The sequence below is a fragment of the Kryptolebias marmoratus genome, linkage group LG22 (genome assembly GCF_001649575.2).
Source record: "Kryptolebias marmoratus isolate JLee-2015 linkage group LG22, ASM164957v2, whole genome shotgun sequence".
Lineage (NCBI taxonomy): Eukaryota > Metazoa > Chordata > Actinopteri > Cyprinodontiformes > Rivulidae > Kryptolebias > Kryptolebias marmoratus.
In genome coordinates this window covers 1,909,145-1,928,116 of record NC_051451.1, presented here as the reverse complement: position 1 = coordinate 1,928,116, position 18,972 = coordinate 1,909,145, and the positions used below count along the sequence as shown (strand labels likewise).

Genomic DNA, 18,972 nt, shown 5'->3' with positions numbered 1-18,972 from the left:
AGAGTCCCCAAGGGTCAAGGATTAGCCCTTTGGAGTTCAACGTCACAAGGTCAAAGTTCAAGGTCGCAACAGCACACATGCTCTAACACTAGAACCGTTCAACGTAGGAAGGTGAAACTTCAGAACAAGCAACAGGAGTCGTAACGATCCGGACTGAAGGCGTTTTCGGACGTTTGCCAAGAGCGCCACCTAGTGGAGGTCGCGGGAAGCGCGTGAGAAATGCGCGGGAAGTGAGCCAGAGCGAAGAGGGCGGTCGCCAGGGTTCCCGCGGTCGCAATAGGCCGAAGCGGCGCTAAGCTGCGAGGGCCGTCCAACGCTGCTCGCAGCTTTAATTAAACTTGTTTTTTCTCTCATTGCTGTGGTCAAAGCAGACATCCATTAACTTAGAGTGTTTCTTATTTTGGTAAATAACGGTGAAGATTAGTGAAGAAGATTAGTCAGAATTTTTTTTTAATTCTCTGCAGTCCTTAATCCAACAATCAAAGGCTCGATATCCAACCTAATAAAAACCTCTGGTAGAGCTGTAAAGCAACAGACTTGTAGTTTTCAACAAATGATGTTACAACTGACAGAGAAAGTTAACTTTAAACCTTTGAACTGGTTTGGAAATCATTGGAAACTGCTTATATGCCATTATTGGAGTTTATTCACCGTAAAGAGAATATTTGCTTCAGTGGTGGAGGGTTATTGTTACCGTATGATGTGAGTTGAGAAAAATATAATTTATCCACAGGAACCCGTCATGAATGTAGGTGTTTTTGGTTCTTTGTTTGTGGGTTTTAGTTCATGTCTTGTCACTATTCACCTTCCCAGTAATGTTCCAGTCACGCCTGCCACGCCCACCTCACCTGATCCTCGTCATGTCCACAGCTGCAACCCATAATCATCCCTCAGCCTTTAAACCCGGTCTCTGTCTCTCCATTCTCACTGGGTCATTCCGTTCCCTTTGTTGTCGTCATGCTCTTCGTTTTCCATGCTCTACCAGTGAATGCTCTACCATTTTGGATAATGTAGTTTGTATTTGTTTTTCTTTGCTGCCACGCCAGCCTTTTGTTTTTGTTTATTTTACTTGAATAAATTACTTTTCTTTAAAAAGAAGGATGAGTCTGCGCTCTGGGTTCGCCTCCGTCTCCCCGCCTACTGACAGAACCTTGTTTGTCTTCCATCCAAACTGTCTTTTTTTATTTATTACAGACTAGACTTCGGTTTTCTCCAATTTGTGGTTATTTAACACCAATTAGTAAAAAAAAAAAAAAAAGTTCATAGTTCATCTTACTAACTAGTTCATGAAAATAGAATCATTTGACTTGAAATACACTTTCTTTCAATGTTTAACATTTAAACAAAAAACTAATTTTCTTAGTTGCCTTTAAGAGAAAATAGGGCAAATCGTCTGAACCCCCCTGGCAGCGGGGGGGCAATGAGACTTCCTGCTGACAGGATTTATGTTAAATCTATGAACAAATACAATAACTGCAAATAAGTCAAAAACTGAGATTAAAGCACAAAAAAACATTTTTAACTTTCATTTAAATTTCTCAAAATAATAAAAAAATACACAGAACTAAACAATACACAGTAAGTAATTAAGTACTTCACATTGTTTATTAGGAGGAACTGCTTTGTGGGGCTAATTTTATTTATTTATTTTTTTGTGGGGCCGTGCCTGCACGGATACCACAGTGTTGTAAACAGAGTACAAGTACACATACTTACATTTCAGTACTTGCTGATACCGAGTACCAACAAGAGTACTAATCAGTGATGTGTGGTCAGATGAGGCACAATGGGAAATAATAACATGAAACCATGCAACAGTAAAATAAAACTAATAATATTTATGGTTATGTTATGTTTATAGGTTTATAGGTGATGTTTTCAGCAGTGTTGGATTGTTTGTCTGCAGGAAGATTTAAAAACTAAAGGAACAGATTCTGATTTGCAGGAAATGCTGGGGTTGCCTAAAAAAACCAAACAGTTAATTGACCTGAATCATCACCAAAGTTTAGGCTCCTTTTAACGACTCCGTGGCCTTGATGGAGGTTTGCGCTCTCTCTTGCCACGGCACCCTTCAGCACACATCACTGGCACTAATAAATGTCGTACGATCACTGAAAATGTGTTTGAAAACCAGTAGGGAGTGTCGGGAGGCTTGAGCTCATATATTCCCTCTTCCTGTGCTGGTAGTAGAGAACTGAACTTGTTTTTTGTAGATGCTTATCCAGTTGCTTGTGCTGAAAGTGCCAGATTTCATCTCTCCAGTTGAGCAGAATTTACACTCAGCTTTTACTCTGAAATCCCTCCAAATGGCTTCTTCTTCTTCTGGTGTTTATTGGTGCTTTCAGAGTGCATTACCACCACCAGCTGAGAAGGAATGAGGATTAGGACAGTCAACAACAACAAACCCCCCCTGAAACTCTCCCTCTACAGCTGCGAGGTGATCGTGACAGCAGGAAAGTGGTATCAGTACGATGGAACTGAAACACTTTTTCGAGTGTGAGTGCTGGTACAGGGACCTGTTCTGGAACTGATACCCAATCCTGGTATCAGGACCGGAGCCTCCCTAATAAGGAGTAAACACGTTTGTTACCTTTGCATTCAGCTCATCCACGATGAAGTGACACAATGAAGCTTTGAAGAAATATTCTTTAGCGTTGTACTTCAGCAGAGGATTGTCCATCGTGCTCATTGCAACCTAAAACACACATAAAACACATATTTATGAATTTGTAATGCTAGTTTGATCTTTTATGTATTTAATCTATGGTACTGTGTTTAAATATACGGTTGAGGCTTCTCCACTTTCAGACATATCCCCTTTTTTATAAGGAACAGCACTTTTTCAGCACCTCAGCAGAGACAGGTTGATGTTGTAGCATCTGTAATTTATTATTTAGTTGTAAATATGACAGGGTTTAACTTTTTAAATGTAGAGAAACTGAATCTTCTGCAAAACTGCAGAGTGAATACTGAGCGCTGAATGACTGCTGAAGAAGCTGAAACTGAGTTGTTACAGCTAAAACACTAGCAAAAAATGGCAAAAAGCTAGCTAAATGCCAGAGGGAGCAAAAAGGTAGCTAAAAACTAAAAGCAGCAAAGCACTAGGTAAACACCAAAAGTAACAAATGGTTAGCTAAAAGTTAAAAGTAGCTAAACTGTAGCTAGAAGCGAAAGACTAGTTAAAAGCCAAAAATAACAAGAGGCTACCTAAAAGCTAAAGTAGCAAAAAGCTAAAAGTAGTAAAAGTCAAGCTTAAAGCTAAATATTGCAAAGGCTAGCTAAAAGTATAGCATGCTATCTAAAAGCTAAGAGTAGCAAAAGGCTTACAAAAAGTAACAGAACAGAAAAAAACTAAAAGTAGAAAAATGCTAGCTAAAAGCTAAAAGTAGCAAAAGACAGTTAGAAGATAATAGTGGAAAATGGCTAGCCAGAAAGCTAAAAGTAGCATAATGGTTGCTAAAAGGTCAAAGCAGAAGCAGATTTTAAAGAGAATAATGTTCTTGATGGAACTGAAGAGATCTCAATGGAAAAAACATCTCCTGAAAAAACATACAGCTAAACAATAACAGAAGAAAAAAATCAGAAAAACTGAACCAGTCACATACAGATCAAATGAAATCCTTTGAAATGTTTTATTTGAGACTTTAAAGGCCTGATGTTGATCTCCATGAACCTTATAAAAGTGTTTAAATGGACTTGTTCCCAAAACTGGCTGGTGCCACACGTTACAGCCAGATTAATTTAAGCTAGGCTTACCCCCGACTGCCTTTACACCCTGAGAGCCACAGTCTTACTGCTTTCAGCACCATCTGCCTCCCAAAACATGATTCACACGGTTCTGAACGACTGACCAGGAGCGCAGAACCCCCCCAAGGAGAGGGGTGACACACCAGCCACAGAAAAAACACATAAAACAAAACGCACAAGTAGCAATGAATATTTCACCAACAAAAACCTCATTTTTGGCTTTTTATGCCTCTATAAGCCTTAAAAAATGAAGGAATTTATGTTATCCAGTTTATTACCGCTAGAAGTTAAATTTGAACAAATATTTTCTTTAATAAGTGTATGATTGTCAGATTATTGTTGAATTAATTTCTATCCTTTGTGTTCAGAAGAAAAAAAGATGAAAAGTTATAATAAAGAACCTGTAAGGACCCCACCACCCCAGACCTGTCAAACTTTAGGAGACACAAAATCTGTTTTAAATTATTAAAAAAGATCAAACAAACTCAGGATTAAACATTATTGAGCACTGATTTCTTCCTTTCTATTATGCATTTGACAAGAGAACACCCAACAAGTGAGGATCAAATAATTTTGGTCTCTGTCTTGAATAACCTGCTGCTGTAAATATGGTATTGGACTAAGATCTCCTTCTCTGTCCTGTTGAAGCTGATTTATAGAACAATGTGGAGGTCTAAGCTTGTATGTTGAAAGTCTGTTTTGCTCCAGAATATTTTGTTTGTGACACATGATTACAAAGATTATTGTGTTTTATGGGAACTGATGGACTGGGGCTCCTAAAACAGTTTTTGTGTGGACGCAAGGCTAAAACTTTAAGAAACATTTACGTATTCACAAAACAGTGAATGTCCGTTTACGTAATCTATATCTATATCAGAGATGGCAGAGGTAACATTAAAACAGAGAAAACACTGAAAAAAGTGGAAGATTTCAGCTAACAGTCTGTGTTAGATACGAGCTGGCTCCAGGTCAGTGGTCAGCACCTGTTCGTAGATTTCGATAGCTTTCTGGTACTGCTCCAGCTGAGCGCTGTAGTGTCCAACCTTCAGGAGACATTTGTTGGCCGAGCTGAAACACAAACCAAAATACTTTTTAGCTTCAATGAGTCACACTCCTGTGCTCATCTACAGAATGTAACAACACATCGCTTTTTCCCTGACCTTATAATTCTAATTCCATTTCTGAGATGATTTATCCCTCTGCTGTAAGGACCTGAAAGTGTGCTACGCTTCTATAGAAGCGTGAGTCAGCATTATTTATTGGTAACTTAGCTGTAATGATACTCTCGGCTCACAAGAATGAGATGAATTTTAGGGAAAGTTCCTAAATCAAACTAAAGTTGGAAAAAAATCCTTAGACACTCTTGAAGGTTGTGTCAGAAACTCTCCTGGCATCTGATTGTTGAGGAGTCTCTTCAGATGTCAGATACATGAGCTTCTAACTTCTCCTTAAAGCTGTGTGACCTTTGAACTCATTTCTACAAGGGGCCGAAGTTACAAACCTAATCAAGGGCCAACCTTTTGTTTTCTTCTTGGAAAAAGTGATCAATTTGATATGTTTTTCAAAGTTATCTGGAAAGTTTTTAAATGAAAGACTAATATTCCTGTCTGCCTGTTTAAAATCTATTTTTTTTAACAGAAAACATTTAACCACAGGTCATCTAAACAGCTTAAAAAACATTAATGAACATTAAAACATTTAACATGTCACCTGAACACGCCAGAAGAAAACAACCAGATAAACCGGATAAAATCAATTTATTCAAACACTCTGTAGCTGTGATGTTTGTGCGAAGCAATCCCAGAATGCAGACTCAACTCCAAATGAACAAACTGATTTACTTACAAAAAAAAAAAAAAGCTGAGGAGGCAGCAAACAAAAGAAACAAACAATGGAACATGAGGTGGAACACAGGAAGCAGGAACAAGACTGAGGGCAGCAACAGGAAGCAGGGACAATGAACCAGAGGGGATATGATGACCAAGAATTGAATATAAAGGCTGGACTAACAAGGAAATGGAAAACAGGTGAGTGATTACCAACAAGGGAAAGGTACAGATGGGTGTGGCAGGCGGACTGGAAAACTACTGAGCTGAGGGCAGCTGAGGGCAGGTGAATAATGGCACAGGAAGCAGGAGAACTTAGAAACACAACAACATGAAACCAGGCTTAACTACAAAAAAACTAAACACAAGGACTACAAGAATGAAATCAAATACAGAAAAATAACTCAAATCCTGACACTGACAGGTGTTTTGGAACAGGCAATGTTTTTCCAATCTCTTATTGTCCCATTTTGGTGAACCTGTGTGAACACTAGCTTCAGTTTCCTGTTCTTAGCTGACAGGAGTGGCTCCTGGTGTGGTCCTCTGCTGCTCTAACCCATCTTCTTTAAGGCTGAACTGAGATCAAATCTCAAAAAATGGACATTTCATGAAAGTTATTTACTCAAACACATTCACACAACATTCAGGGACCTATTTTTCTGACCTAAAATTTAAATAAACCGTTTTTAGCGTTTAAGTCAAATTGAGGAGTAGAGGTCAAATTTGTCTTTCTTTTAAAATTAAAAATAGTTAAGACTGCTTGTGGCAGAAGCTCCTGTTTTTTTGGCGTGAAGCCACTCCGCTGCATTAGTGAGGGTCGGAGTGGTGCTTCTCTTTGAAGTGATTCGAAACAGAGTTCTGATAGTAATTCCCACCTCGGAGCTTATGGATCCAAATCTGAGGAAGGTTTTATCTTTCAGGAAGCAGAAAAATGAAACTCCAGTGGTATTTTCTGGCCGGTTCGAACAATTAATTCCAATGAACTGAACTATATTGCACCAGTATTCATCCATTCACTGATGAGTGGCTGAATGCTGGGAACCTCAGCGGCTCTGAGGATGTCACACATCAGGGGGTTCATGGAAAAAGCAGAAAACACCTGAGTGGTTTCTTCAATGATTGGTATTTAAAAAAAACAACATAATTTTTTCTTTTTTTGGAAAAATTTTACAATAAGCATATTTTATGATTTTTTTTCAACTGATGTTGGCTTAAAAACACTTTTCAGTTCAGCTTTAAAGTTGGTCATGTTGTGTGTCCAGAGATGTTTTCTGCAGGCCTTCTTTGGAACTTGTAGTAATTTGAGCTACTGCTGTCCATTCTGACCTCTGACATTAACATAATGGTCCACACAAATGCTGCTCACTGGATATTTTCTATTTTTGGACTATTCTCTTTAAGCAGTAGAGATGGTTGTGTATAAATCTCAGTAGATCATCAGTTTCTGTAATACTCAAACCAACCCGTCTGGCACCAACAACCACACCACATTCAAAGTCACTTCAATCCTTTTTTTAACTCCCGTTCTGATGCCCAGTTTGTACTTCAGCAAGTCGTCTTCACCACGCCCACATGCCAAAAAGGCATTGATGGGCTGGTTAGCAACCTGTTTTCACAAACATTTGAAGAAGTAAATCTAAGAAAGTGACTGGTGAGTGTTTGTGTCTTATACCTATTGGATTCCTCTCCCTTGTAGTAATCTGCTGCCTGCTCGTAGTGAGCAATGGCCTAAGAACAAACACAAATGTAAGAAAAACAGACTCAAACAAATCAAATCAAATGTACACAAAAGAGAGTGGTGTTACCTTTTCAATATCCACCAGCTCAGACTCATAAACCTCTGCGATGGTGATGTGATGTTTGGCTGCGATGGTGAACCGACCCTGCAGACACACACAGGCTTTTAATGACGGGACGCTCCCACAGGGAGGGATTTAGTGGCTCAGAGAGCACTTACCATGTCAGTGTAGATGTCGATGGCCTGGTTTAGACAGTTGATAGCCTCTGGAAGGAGACAAGTACAGAGGTAAGGAGTGATATGATAAAGACAAAAAATGACAAGTTCTCTGACAACACTTTAATCTCAGTTTTTTCCCTCTGAGACCGCTAACCTGCTAAACTAAAGTGTTTCATTAAGATCATCACCAAGAAGAAGGAGAGCTCCTAGAACAAAACCCAGATATTATTTTTTCTTGAGAGATACATGAACCCATTTAATATTCCAACGAAACAGTCTCTGAGTGCTGAACGTGAAAAGTTTAAGGAATTCAAAACAGTCACTGTTATAAAGACAACAAATGTGCAAATTACTAAAGAAAGCACATCATTTGCATACAACACACAGTCATAGAAAACAGAAAGTCACCCCTCTGAAATCTAAGGTTTTAGGACATAAAAGTCATATAGACATAACTGTCCCATTAACAGTTCCATTAGGATGCTTCAGGCCCAGGCCTCCCTTAAAAATCGATTTGTAACCTCAGTGAGATTTGCTTGGTAAAATAAAGGTTAATAAAATAAATAATAATAATAAAATAAGGTCTTTCCTGGTTCTAAATGAAATCAAATCTAACCTCAAGTGTACAAATACACACAACTGATTACACCACGTTATTATTTAATAAACAAAAGTAATAAATAAAAAAAAAGAAAAGCTGTGTGTTCCACAGGATTTCAGAGGTTCAGGATCAGCCAGGAGCTGCTGATCAAATGGATCATCAGTAGGATCACCTCTATCAAAGAGTTTTCTTACTTCTGTCAGGTTTATAGCTTTAGTTATCAGTCCTCTGGTACCAGTTAGGTTTTTGTATTTTCTTTTTCTATGGCCAGAGTTCTCCTCTGCTTTCCTGTAATGCTTGCCACACACTTTGGCTACATTTGCTCAAATTAGATTTTTTTGTGTGGTTGTTCTCATTACATTTTAAATGCGACCTCCATCCGACTCCAGTGTGAACAGCCTCCAGTTCCAGAAATTACCCCCATGCTCAGAAGAAGATATGACGTCACACTCTGCACACTGAGGTAACAGAAGTAAATATGGACGCTGCAAGTGTTAGCATGTGTGTATTGATTCTGAAGTTGCTGTCCAGTCGGGGCCAACTGTACATCCAAATGGAGCGCAAATGTTAACGATGACCTTTTTTGGAGCTGTGGCTGCTACCTCTGTTCAGAGGCATGTGTGGAGGCAGAGTAGGAGCCAGGAGTGGTGGAACTTTAACCTGGGGGACCTCCATCCTTTCATCCAACGTAAAAGTCGGAAGAAATGTGACATGAAAGTTCTGATTCAGTACCACATACTAAAAAGTCCTGGATCAGATATGAAACAATCTGATTGTTCACATTCACACTGCGATGAAAAAATCTGATATGTGTCACATAGGGGCAAAAAATGGGGTTGCATTTGCCTGCAGTGTGATTGTAGCCATGTACACCTGTCTCATCCTTAAGTAGTACACGGCTTCTCACTCACTAATCATCCCTCCCAGGAGATTTAAGCTCCATGGCTTTTCTTCACTTGCTGTCAGATCTTCATATACACTACAGGGTTTCCCCCAGAAAAGAGGCTAAGCCTGGTGGTAGGTGGCCGATCGCCGACCGTTCGCCGGCCGACCGACCGGGATTTAGTAAAAAAAATGATTAAAGTTGACAGGAAAGTTGAAAATATGGCTATTTATTATTTGATATTGTAAGATATTTGTATCAAATATTTACACAACTACAGTTTTACAAAAAGGCACTTTTGAAATACTTTTTAAAACAAAAATACAATTAAAATAAATACAAATTGATAGCACCTAATTTTAATCCTAATTTAAGTCACATTTACAAATAAATTGAAGTAACATAAATGAAAAAGTGCAAAGAAGGCACCAACACATGTCTCACTTCCAGGCCAATGAATAACAACAGAGAACTCTGACAGACAGACAGATGCTGTCCTGTACTGTGCTTTTTGTGGCACAGGCTGCATGTTGGATCACTACATGGAACAACAAAACATCTAATGCTGAATTTAATAACATCATTTTACTGTTAATTAGGATACATTAACTCGCATCATATTAATATTTTCACTAAGCACAAAACATGCTTACTGTATTCAGTCTTGTGAAGCCACCCACTGAATTTCAGCTCAACTAACCACTTTTGGTTAAACCCGATAATGTATGTTGCTAACTCCATGTAGCTGAAGGTGTCTCGGCCTCAGGACTCGTTAGAGTCCCACAGGGCTCCGCGAACGGTGCATGGACTTGAGCGCGTGAACCTGAGCGTGCACTGTAGGCGTTTATACTTGGTGCTTACGTCGGTGCAGTATTCTCCAAAAAGACAGGGGGCGTACGCTACGTAACCAGTGGAAATACGGTAAAAAGAGAGCAGATGGTTGTCACATTAAACATGGCTGCACGTATTCAGGAAGAAGATTTCAGCTGTTGTGTTTCTGGCTGTGATACAGAGAGGATGTTTAAACTTAAAGCATTCAGTTTAACCTTCATTGAGTTGTGATTCGCCCATCACAGGACTATTTCAATAAACACTCCTTTTTGTCGGCTGCAGCAGTAATCTCCTTCTGTGAGTTTTGAATCGTTTGATTATCTTTGTGATCTCTCATAGAGGTATCATACAAATGTTGATACAGGCGAACCAGCTCCGCTAGAGCAGCGAAATCATCCATTTTAAACGGAGCGTGGCGCACGCGGTCCATGCGAAGTTACAAAAATGATGATGAACCTTATAGTCCGGTGCGCCTTATATATGACAAAAGTTTGAAAATGGACCATTCATTGACAGTGTGTCTGCGCAGTTACAAAAACTAGGAGGTGCACGACCACACGCCGTGACACCACACGGGACCTTCGCGCAGGGGGCAGGGACAGCGCGATTGTGTCACTGTTGGAGCGCGCACCCTCGCGTGGTGAGTTAGACAAAGGTAGCGGTTTTGGGGGTGTGGGTGGAAAAAAACGTATAAAAAATGACGTATTTATAACAAACAAGCGGAGCTTAGCCTGGCGGTTGGGTCACCATAGCCTGGCGGCCCACTGGGGGAAACCCTGCACTATACTGCCAAAAGTATGCACTCACCCACTTCCATGGACACAGGTGTCGAAAATTAAGCACCCAAGCATAGAGACCGCTTCTACAAACATTTGTAAAACAGTGGGTCGCTCTCAGGAGCTCAGTGAATTCCTGTGTTGATGCCATTTGGGCAATAATTTAGTAGTGAAATTTCCTCCTTACTAAACATTCCACAGTCAGCTGTTAGTGGGATTATAACAACGTGGAGGTGATTGGGGGTGACAGCACCTTGGTCATGAAGTGGTAGGCCATGTAAAACCACAGAGTGGGCTCAGCAGATGCTGAGGAGCATAGAGCACAGAGGTCACCAACATTCTGCAGAGTCAGCAGCTACAGACCTCCAAACTTCAGATTAGCTCAAGAACAGTGAGAGCTTCATGGAATGGGTTTCCATGAGCAGCTGCATCCAAGCCTTANGGGTCCTAGGATTGAACCTTGGGGTACCCCACATGTGACCTTTGACTCATGCTAGTAAGAGTTGTATAATTTATTTTCCAGGTAGAACTTACTATCCAATGAAGCTTGAGGGAAAACAAATACTGAAAGAAATTCTGTCAAGGAATGTCCATGTTTTCCTAAAAACAGAGCCTTTTGTCAAACTCGTTGAGAAGTCTAACTGTCCGTGGTGTTATGGAATATCTCAACTCAAAGACAAAGGCAAGACTGATGTAAGTAGGTTTATTAAAATATGAAAAGGTGTACTGCATGATGTCAGTGTGTGTAATTGCTTTGAGTGTGCACACGTTGGCATAAGTGAATCTTTTGCCCCAAAGGCTTAGATGAAAACGGATGGACAAGACAGCGAGAGCGATGAGAGTATCAGGGGAAGGCATCAGGGTATGAATACTAATAGTATCCTAGATAAGACTTCCATAGAATCTCTCATTTATCCATTGTCCTCACCTGACTCACTTCCTTTGTACTTCTCTTTTTCTTTGCTTTTTAGTTTTCAGCTCTTCTTCAAGCCTCATCTCCTACCTCTACATCTCAGATTCTTCCTTCAGATCATCCTCCTATCTCTCTCAAATGCTCTCTTGATGCAGTTTCTCCCTTCTTTATACCTCATTTTATCTTTTCTGCCTCTGCTTCTCCCATTTTCTTTCTCTTCCTCCATCAGCAAACACATTAGACACGATTGGAGAAAGGGCTTTTTGTTTTAACTCACAGTTACGGATGTGCATACATATCCAGGCCAAAAAATGCCGAAATTACAAATAGAAGTGTGTGGGTTATATGCATTTCTGCCCTGACAGGAAGCTTTACAGCAATCTCCATTGCTGCAGGCCTTACTGAAGAGAGAGTCAGGGAATGTGCTTGCCACTGCAGTAAATGAAGAAAAAAAAAAGAGGAAAGGAGGAAAAAAAATAAGTGCTGCAAAAGTTGCTGAGGCACACAGAAGAGAGGACAAAAAAAGTCCTATCCCTAATTGGAGCTTCTGCTTTTTCCTCTTCTATTGGAGAACCACAGCATGAACCCACTTCTTCTGGTTTTATTTCCAAAAGAAACATTTTAATCCAATGTCTTCATCCATATTTTATATGTTATGTTCCCAGTGTGATACAATTTGTCTTTAAAAACCCTTGAGTGATGACATTTTCAAGTACATTTGTGTCTAAATTAACCTTCTGATAGTGATTCTGCTGTAGCCCCCCCCAATTCAATTTATTTGCATAATCGTCATCACATTTTTGCCAGAAGAATCAGTCTGAATACAGGAACATACAGAACCACTCATAAATGCTGCTTGCTGTGGCAGTAAGTCCTTACTCCAGCTCTTGTCTTTAAAACAAAACATTGGATGATTTATTAAGGTTGAGATAAGCAGAGATAATTTTTCTACTGACATCAATCTGTTCAGGGTTGCAGGAAGGTGGAGCCTGTTCCAGCTTTAATTGGGCAAAAAGCAGGGTTCACCTGGACTTCATCTGGTTGATGATCCATTGTAGCACTATCTCAAAGAAAAGGAAGTAATCACCCTCACTCCTTTATTCAGTGCAGATTCACAAATAAACCTAATGTGTGTCTTTTAACTGGCAAAGACCTACATGAAAAATGATGGATCAGAGAGAAGGCATGAAATACAATGAATGGATGGTTTGGACAGCTCATCAAGGTTGGCCCACCCATAATAATGGATAATGTTAAGCCCTAATAGAATTCTAATGGGTTAATTATAGAAAATGATAAATTGTAGTTATCATGAATAATGAATGAAGACCATAATTTATAATAATGTGGCCTCAAGTGACCATTAAAAAAACCCTATTATTTTAAACTTTTTTATTGTATTTATTTTAACTATTTATTTATTGGCTTGGGAAACTGTGCTTTGCATCAAACTAGTTTAGTTATTAGTTTTTTTTCATCTTCTTTTGTAAAACAGCCTCCTACATACCATCCATTCATCCATCCATTGTCTTCCGCTTATCCGGGGTCGGGTCGCGGGGGCAGCAGCCTAAGCAGGGAGACCCAGACACTTCCCTCTCCCCAGCCACTTGGGCCAGCTCCTCCGGGGGAATCCCAAGGCGTTCCCAGGCCAGCCGAAAAACATAGTCCCTCCAGCGTGTCCTGGGTCTTCCTCTGGGCCTCCTCCCGGTGGGACGTGCCCAGAACNATGCTGAGGAGCATAGAGCACAGAGGTCACCAACATTCTGCAGAGTCAGCAGCTACAGACCTCCATCTTCAGATTAGCTCAAGAACAGTGAGAGCTTCATGGAATGGGTTTCCATGAGCAGCTGCATCCAAGCCTTACATCACCGAGTTCAATGCAAAGCATCAGATGCAGTGGTGTAAAGAACACCACCTCTGGACTGTAGAGCAGCGGAGACATGTTCTCTGGAAGGATGAATCACACTTCTTCCATCTGACAATCCACCCTGCCTCTAACACAGTGATGGCTGAGATAAGCATCAGCTCCCCAGAAAGGAGAAGCGGGTAAAAGAAAGTGGATGGATGGATGGATGGATGGATGGATGGATGGATGGATGGATTGATTGATTATAGGGTGGGGTTGTTTTTCAGGAGTTGGGCTCAGGTGCTTAGTTCCAGTGAAAGGAACTCTGAATGCTTCATACCAAGATATTTTGGACAATTCCATGCTCCCAACTTGTGAGAACAGTTTGGGGATGGCCCCTTCATGTTTCTGTGGCTGATGGTTTGGGCACTTACAGTCATTATGTCGACCATGACCTCCTCTGTAAACCAAAGGATTCTGCAGTAAAATGTGAGGCCATCTGTCTGACAGATGAATCTTGGACCAAACTGGGTCATGATGCAACAGGACAATGATCCCAAACACAGCAGCTGATCTACAACAGAACGGCTGAAAAAGAAAAGAATCAAGAAGCTGCAGTGGTCCAGGTAAAGTCCAGAACCTCAACCTGACTGAAATGCTGTGGTGGGACCTCAGAGAGCTGAGCAGAAACAAATATCTGCAAACATCACTGAACTGAAGCAGTGTTAGAAAGAAGAGTGGGCAAGAATTCCTGTACAGTCATTTGATATACTAATAAAATCCTCCAGAAAACCTGCAGGACAAAGGATTGGATGGGGCTTTGAATGGACCCAATAACTTTTATGGGAAGACCAGACTCATTTAAATTCATCCTCTCACAAACCAGGCATGCTCAGGATGTGAGTGAAAAATCTGACTGTGACACCAAGTCCCAGTGGACATGCAGTGGCCATACTGGGCCAATATGGTGCTATAATGATCACTGACAGCTCCTGTTTCCTCACTTTATTCAGAACTGATGTTATCAGGCTGAGAGGAGTGTCTGGCCCGGGGTGCACCGATGCTTCAATGTTTGACTAGACTAAAAAGAGCGCCAAGCAGACCACCACTACCTAGTCTCTTCATAGCAAACACCAGATCTCAAGGAAATCAAACAGATGAGCTAAGGATAGATTTGTCATTTCGACCAGTCACTAAGAATGTGTGTCTGGCAATTATTAGAGAATCCTGGCTACGTCCTGGTGTCCCTGACAAAGCTACTGAGCAAGCAGGCTACTCCTCACACCCCGGTGACAGGAAGAATGACTCTGGTCAGAGCCACAGTGGTGTCAGACAACAGCTAGTGCAGAAATGACAATATTATAGATCACCATTGGTTACCAAAAATTGAGTTTCTGGCAGTAAAATGCAGACCATTCTATCTGCCTCAGGAGTTTTCTATAGTTATTGTAACAGCTATCTACACACCCTCAGTCGCTAATGCTAAGCTAGCATTGGATTATCTGTTAACTGCCATAAACAAACAACAGAACACGTATCCCAGTGGTGTGGTATAGCTCCCCTTATTAAAAGATTGAAACCCACCACAAACACTGTAGTGAAATGACCCAAAGATGCATCTCAAAACTACAAGACTACTTGAAAGTCCTGACTGGAGCGTTTTCTTTGGCTCAGACCTCAAAACTTACACCACCACTGTTCTTTCCTACATCAGAACCTGCACTGAGATGAGATGACTATGGAGGTGCAGATGTTACGTTCAGGTCAGTGGACAAAGAACGCTAGACTACAGCAAAACACAACCTTAAGCAGACTAAAGCTTTTCTGGAAAGAAGCTTGAGGACAACTTCTCCAACAGAAAACCAACAAAGATGTGGAGGACACCCAACACCTGAAAAGACACAACAGACTCTCGGCTGGCAGAGGAGGAGGAGCTTTGAAACTGCAAAGAGTGATAAAGGAGAAACACCCCCTGATCCTACAATCACAGGAGGTGAGAAGAATGCTGGAAAAGCGCAGGGGCCAGGTGGAATACCAGGAAAAACTATCACACAGTGTGCACACCAACTTGAGGAGGTATTTACAAATATTTTAACTGGTCACTGTCTTGTGTACCAACCTGCCTGAAGTCAGCTGCACCGTCACCTGTTTAAATGATTACAGACAGGTAGCCCCCCACCCCCTCACTCCCTCATCATAAAATGTTTTGAGAAACTGATCCTACAACACATAAATCCAGCCTCCATACCAACTTTGTCCAGAATCCATATGCATACAGAGCACACCAATCCACAGAACGTGCAACAGCTGCCATCCTCTATATACAGCACTCAGACACCTGGACCAGAAGGGCACATGTGTGAGAATACTTTTTAATGAAAATAACAGGCTAATAAACTGGTGCATGGACAATAACCTCACATTCTCACATTCAACATCAAAAGGACAAAAGAACTTATTATTGACTGCAGGAGGAAACATAAAGACCACACTCCTATAAGAGGAGGTGGAGAAGGTTACCAGCTTTAGGTTTCTGGGAACTTCCATCAACAAGGACCGTACACGGACCGTGACCTCCTCCACCCTGGTTAGGAAGGCTAAGCAGCAGCTCTACTTCCTATGCACACTAAAAAAGGAGCACCTGTCTGCAGAGCATAGCCGCTCGGAGCTGCTGCATTGAAAATGTTCTCACATGCTGTTTAACAGCCTCCAAACTGCACAGAGGTGAACAGCAAAAGTCTCAACAGAATCATTAAAAACATCAGAGAAAAAATCAGTGGACTCACACCACCCTCCCTGGAGGACACTTTGAAGATTCACTGCCTTAGCAGAGCTAACATCATCCAGAAGGATCTGCCCCACTCCTGTCATTTCCTGTTTTCTCTGTTCCCCTCTGGGAGGTGCTGGAGAGCACTGAGTGCTGATAAGCAGCTTTTATAACCAAGGAGGTTGGCACTGAGATCCTACCAAGGTCCAAACCCAGGGCTCACCAGGGACAACCCTCACTAACGGACCCCCAAGGACAGCATTAAACAGTGGAAAGCTCCCTTTAAATGCTCAGAATGCACCATTGCTGTGTGGCTATGATTAGTGTCCTTAATAACATAACTCTATGGGTATTCAGGGGTCGATAACAAATCTTATCAGTAAAACTCATACTTCTGTTTTGCTTTTAATTATTTGTACCTCTGCCAAGGAGGTCCTGTTTCCTGTCTGTGTGTCTGTGTGCAAGATTACTTCTAAAGTTATGAAAAAGGGGAAAACATCAAACATGGTACAAGAAACAAGTGATTTCTTGAGCAGAGTCAATTTTGGAAGTGATCTGGTCAAAGGTCAAGGTCAAAGGTCAAGGTCACAGAAAAACTGCATTTACAAATGAACTATTGCAGAGCACTGTGCTGTGTGGTATAAACCATGTGACTGATTAAATATCTTACATATCAATTATTTATGCTAGGTTCACCGTTATATAAACACTAATATTACACACGGGGGGGGGGGACTCCTCCGCACTCATTTGTTGTTCCTAGCAGACACATTATCAAACATGTAGAATCATTCAGCTGAGGTAGCATGCAGTAGCAGCTGCCATGCAACAATAAGCTTGACACTCCTTTATTTGTAGGCTAGTTTATATATTCTTGTACATTTTGTACAATGCTGAAAGTCAAAGACATCTCCACAGAACTTTATTCTCTCTCCTGACTCGCTGACTTCATTCACACACACCCCTCTTACCCTCCTGAAGCCCTCAAAAGACCTGTGACCCCGAGGCCACGGGAGGGTTAACTATCAACAAACCAACAAACCAAACCTGGAAAATTTACCAGAGGAGACGGTTTCATGACCTACCAACCATCAAAGTGCTGACTGGAAGGCTACTGGCTCCTCTACTACTGCTGATACTACTACTACTACTGGTTACTCTCCTCTACTACTGGTTATACTACTCCTACTACTAATTATACTACTGGTTACTCTACTACTGGTTATACTACTACTACTACTGGTTACTCTACTCTAGTACTGGTTACTTTACTATTCCTGACAAACCAACAGGTTGTGAGTCTTTAGTGAATCTGGGTAAAACAGACAAACAGCACTCAGTTAAAAGTTGTTTCATGTCATTTGTGTAATTTATATTTACAGACAAATAACCTGAATCCCTGCAGCCCCCCCCCCCCGAAACCACCTGTAGCTCCGCCCCCGGCCTGCTCACCCTGTGGGTCGGCCTTCTTGTAGGCGTTGCCGGCGTCGACGAAGCTGGTGGCCGAGTCGAGTTTGTTCTGCAGCTGCATGTGGAGCCGAGCGGCCTGGCAGAACGCGTTCCCCGCAGCTGAAACACAAGCAACCACAGTTTGAGGAAATGACACTAACACAATGCTTGGATATATATATGCTCACCAAATATGGTTTTATTTCAAAGTTTTATAACAAAAACCAACAAACAACCATCATGTAAACAGCAGAGCTATTATTGGCACATGTGTTTTATCTGGAACAACTCGTTTATTTGTCCTTTTTTTGCTATTAGACCCTCTGCAGTCTGTTGGGTGGAGTGTGGAAGGATAATGTGATGTGTGTGTGTGTCACTCACCGCTCCAGTTCTTTGCCATCTTAAACATGTTAGCTGCCCGAGCGTACATTTCACAGGCGTCCTCCACCTTATGGTTGCCCCTGTGAAAACACACCTCATGAATGTTGTTTTCCTCCGAGGCATGAGTGTCATCCACTGTCCAAGAGCTCAGAGGATGGCTTCCATCAGTGAATGACTCTCATCTATAACTACACCAAGTGTCTGTAAAACTGGCTGAATTATAGCCACTTTTTTATTTTCTAAGGCCATGTTAAAATGGGTTGGCTCTAAAAGTTCATCAGTTGCAGACAGGAAGTGACTGGAATTAGTTATTATTAGTTATTAATCTTCAACAAAGTTCTCACACTATCTATTTGTGCTCAAAACATATGCTGGGGACTAGTCTCGGCTACTATGACGCCAAATTAAAGGTCAATATCTGAGTTATAGTCATTTTGGTGTTTTTTAAGACCAGTAGGTTTTGGCAGCCATCTTGCATTGGGCTGAGTCCAAAAGTTATTCAGTTTACGATAAACATCCACGGATTACTTTCTGAAAGTTTTATTATTATCCATCCAGTAGTTCATGAGATATTTTGTTAACATAAAGACACAAATACGCAGAAGATATTTAGTGAAAACATCTGGAGATTAAAGCAGCTTTTATATTTCTGAGTGAAGAAACCAAAGAGGAATAAAATGCCCCCCCCCCCGAACTGCCCCCCGTTTCCAGGGCAGAGATCATTAAACATGCTGACGCTCAGTGTGGAGAAGCCACTCTGATGAAAAATAAAATAAATTCATATTATAAGTCATATTATGACTCTCCCCTCCCTGGGCTGCCACCTTATCGTGGTGGAGGGGTTTGAGTGTCCCAATGATCCTAGGAGCTATGCTGTCAGGGGCTTCATGCCCCTAGTAGGGTCACCCAAGGCAGACAGGTCCTCNGCCGCTTGTATTCGCGATCTCGTTCTTTCGGTCACTACCCAAAGCTCGTGACCATAGATGAGGGTAGGA

At 41.3% G+C, this 18,972-nt stretch overlaps 1 protein-coding gene across 1 annotated transcript in view; it reads right to left on the bottom strand.

Moving 5' to 3' along the window:
* Nucleotides 1–18,972, bottom strand: part of napba (N-ethylmaleimide-sensitive factor attachment protein, beta a) — a 28,906-nt gene that overhangs the window by 9,777 nt on the left and 157 nt on the right. Inside the window, exons 2-8 of the mRNA XM_037973634.1 lie at nucleotides 17,978–18,154; nucleotides 17,600–17,716; nucleotides 7,531–7,577; nucleotides 7,379–7,456; nucleotides 7,246–7,301; nucleotides 4,731–4,815; nucleotides 2,591–2,695 (exon numbers count right to left, since the gene is read on the bottom strand). Of these exons, the coding sequence (XP_037829562.1) occupies nucleotides 2,591–2,695; nucleotides 4,731–4,815; nucleotides 7,246–7,301; nucleotides 7,379–7,456; nucleotides 7,531–7,577; nucleotides 17,600–17,716; nucleotides 17,978–18,154 (665 nt within the window). The remainder of the gene's footprint in view (nucleotides 1–2,590; nucleotides 2,696–4,730; nucleotides 4,816–7,245; nucleotides 7,302–7,378; nucleotides 7,457–7,530; nucleotides 7,578–17,599; nucleotides 17,717–17,977; nucleotides 18,155–18,972) is intronic.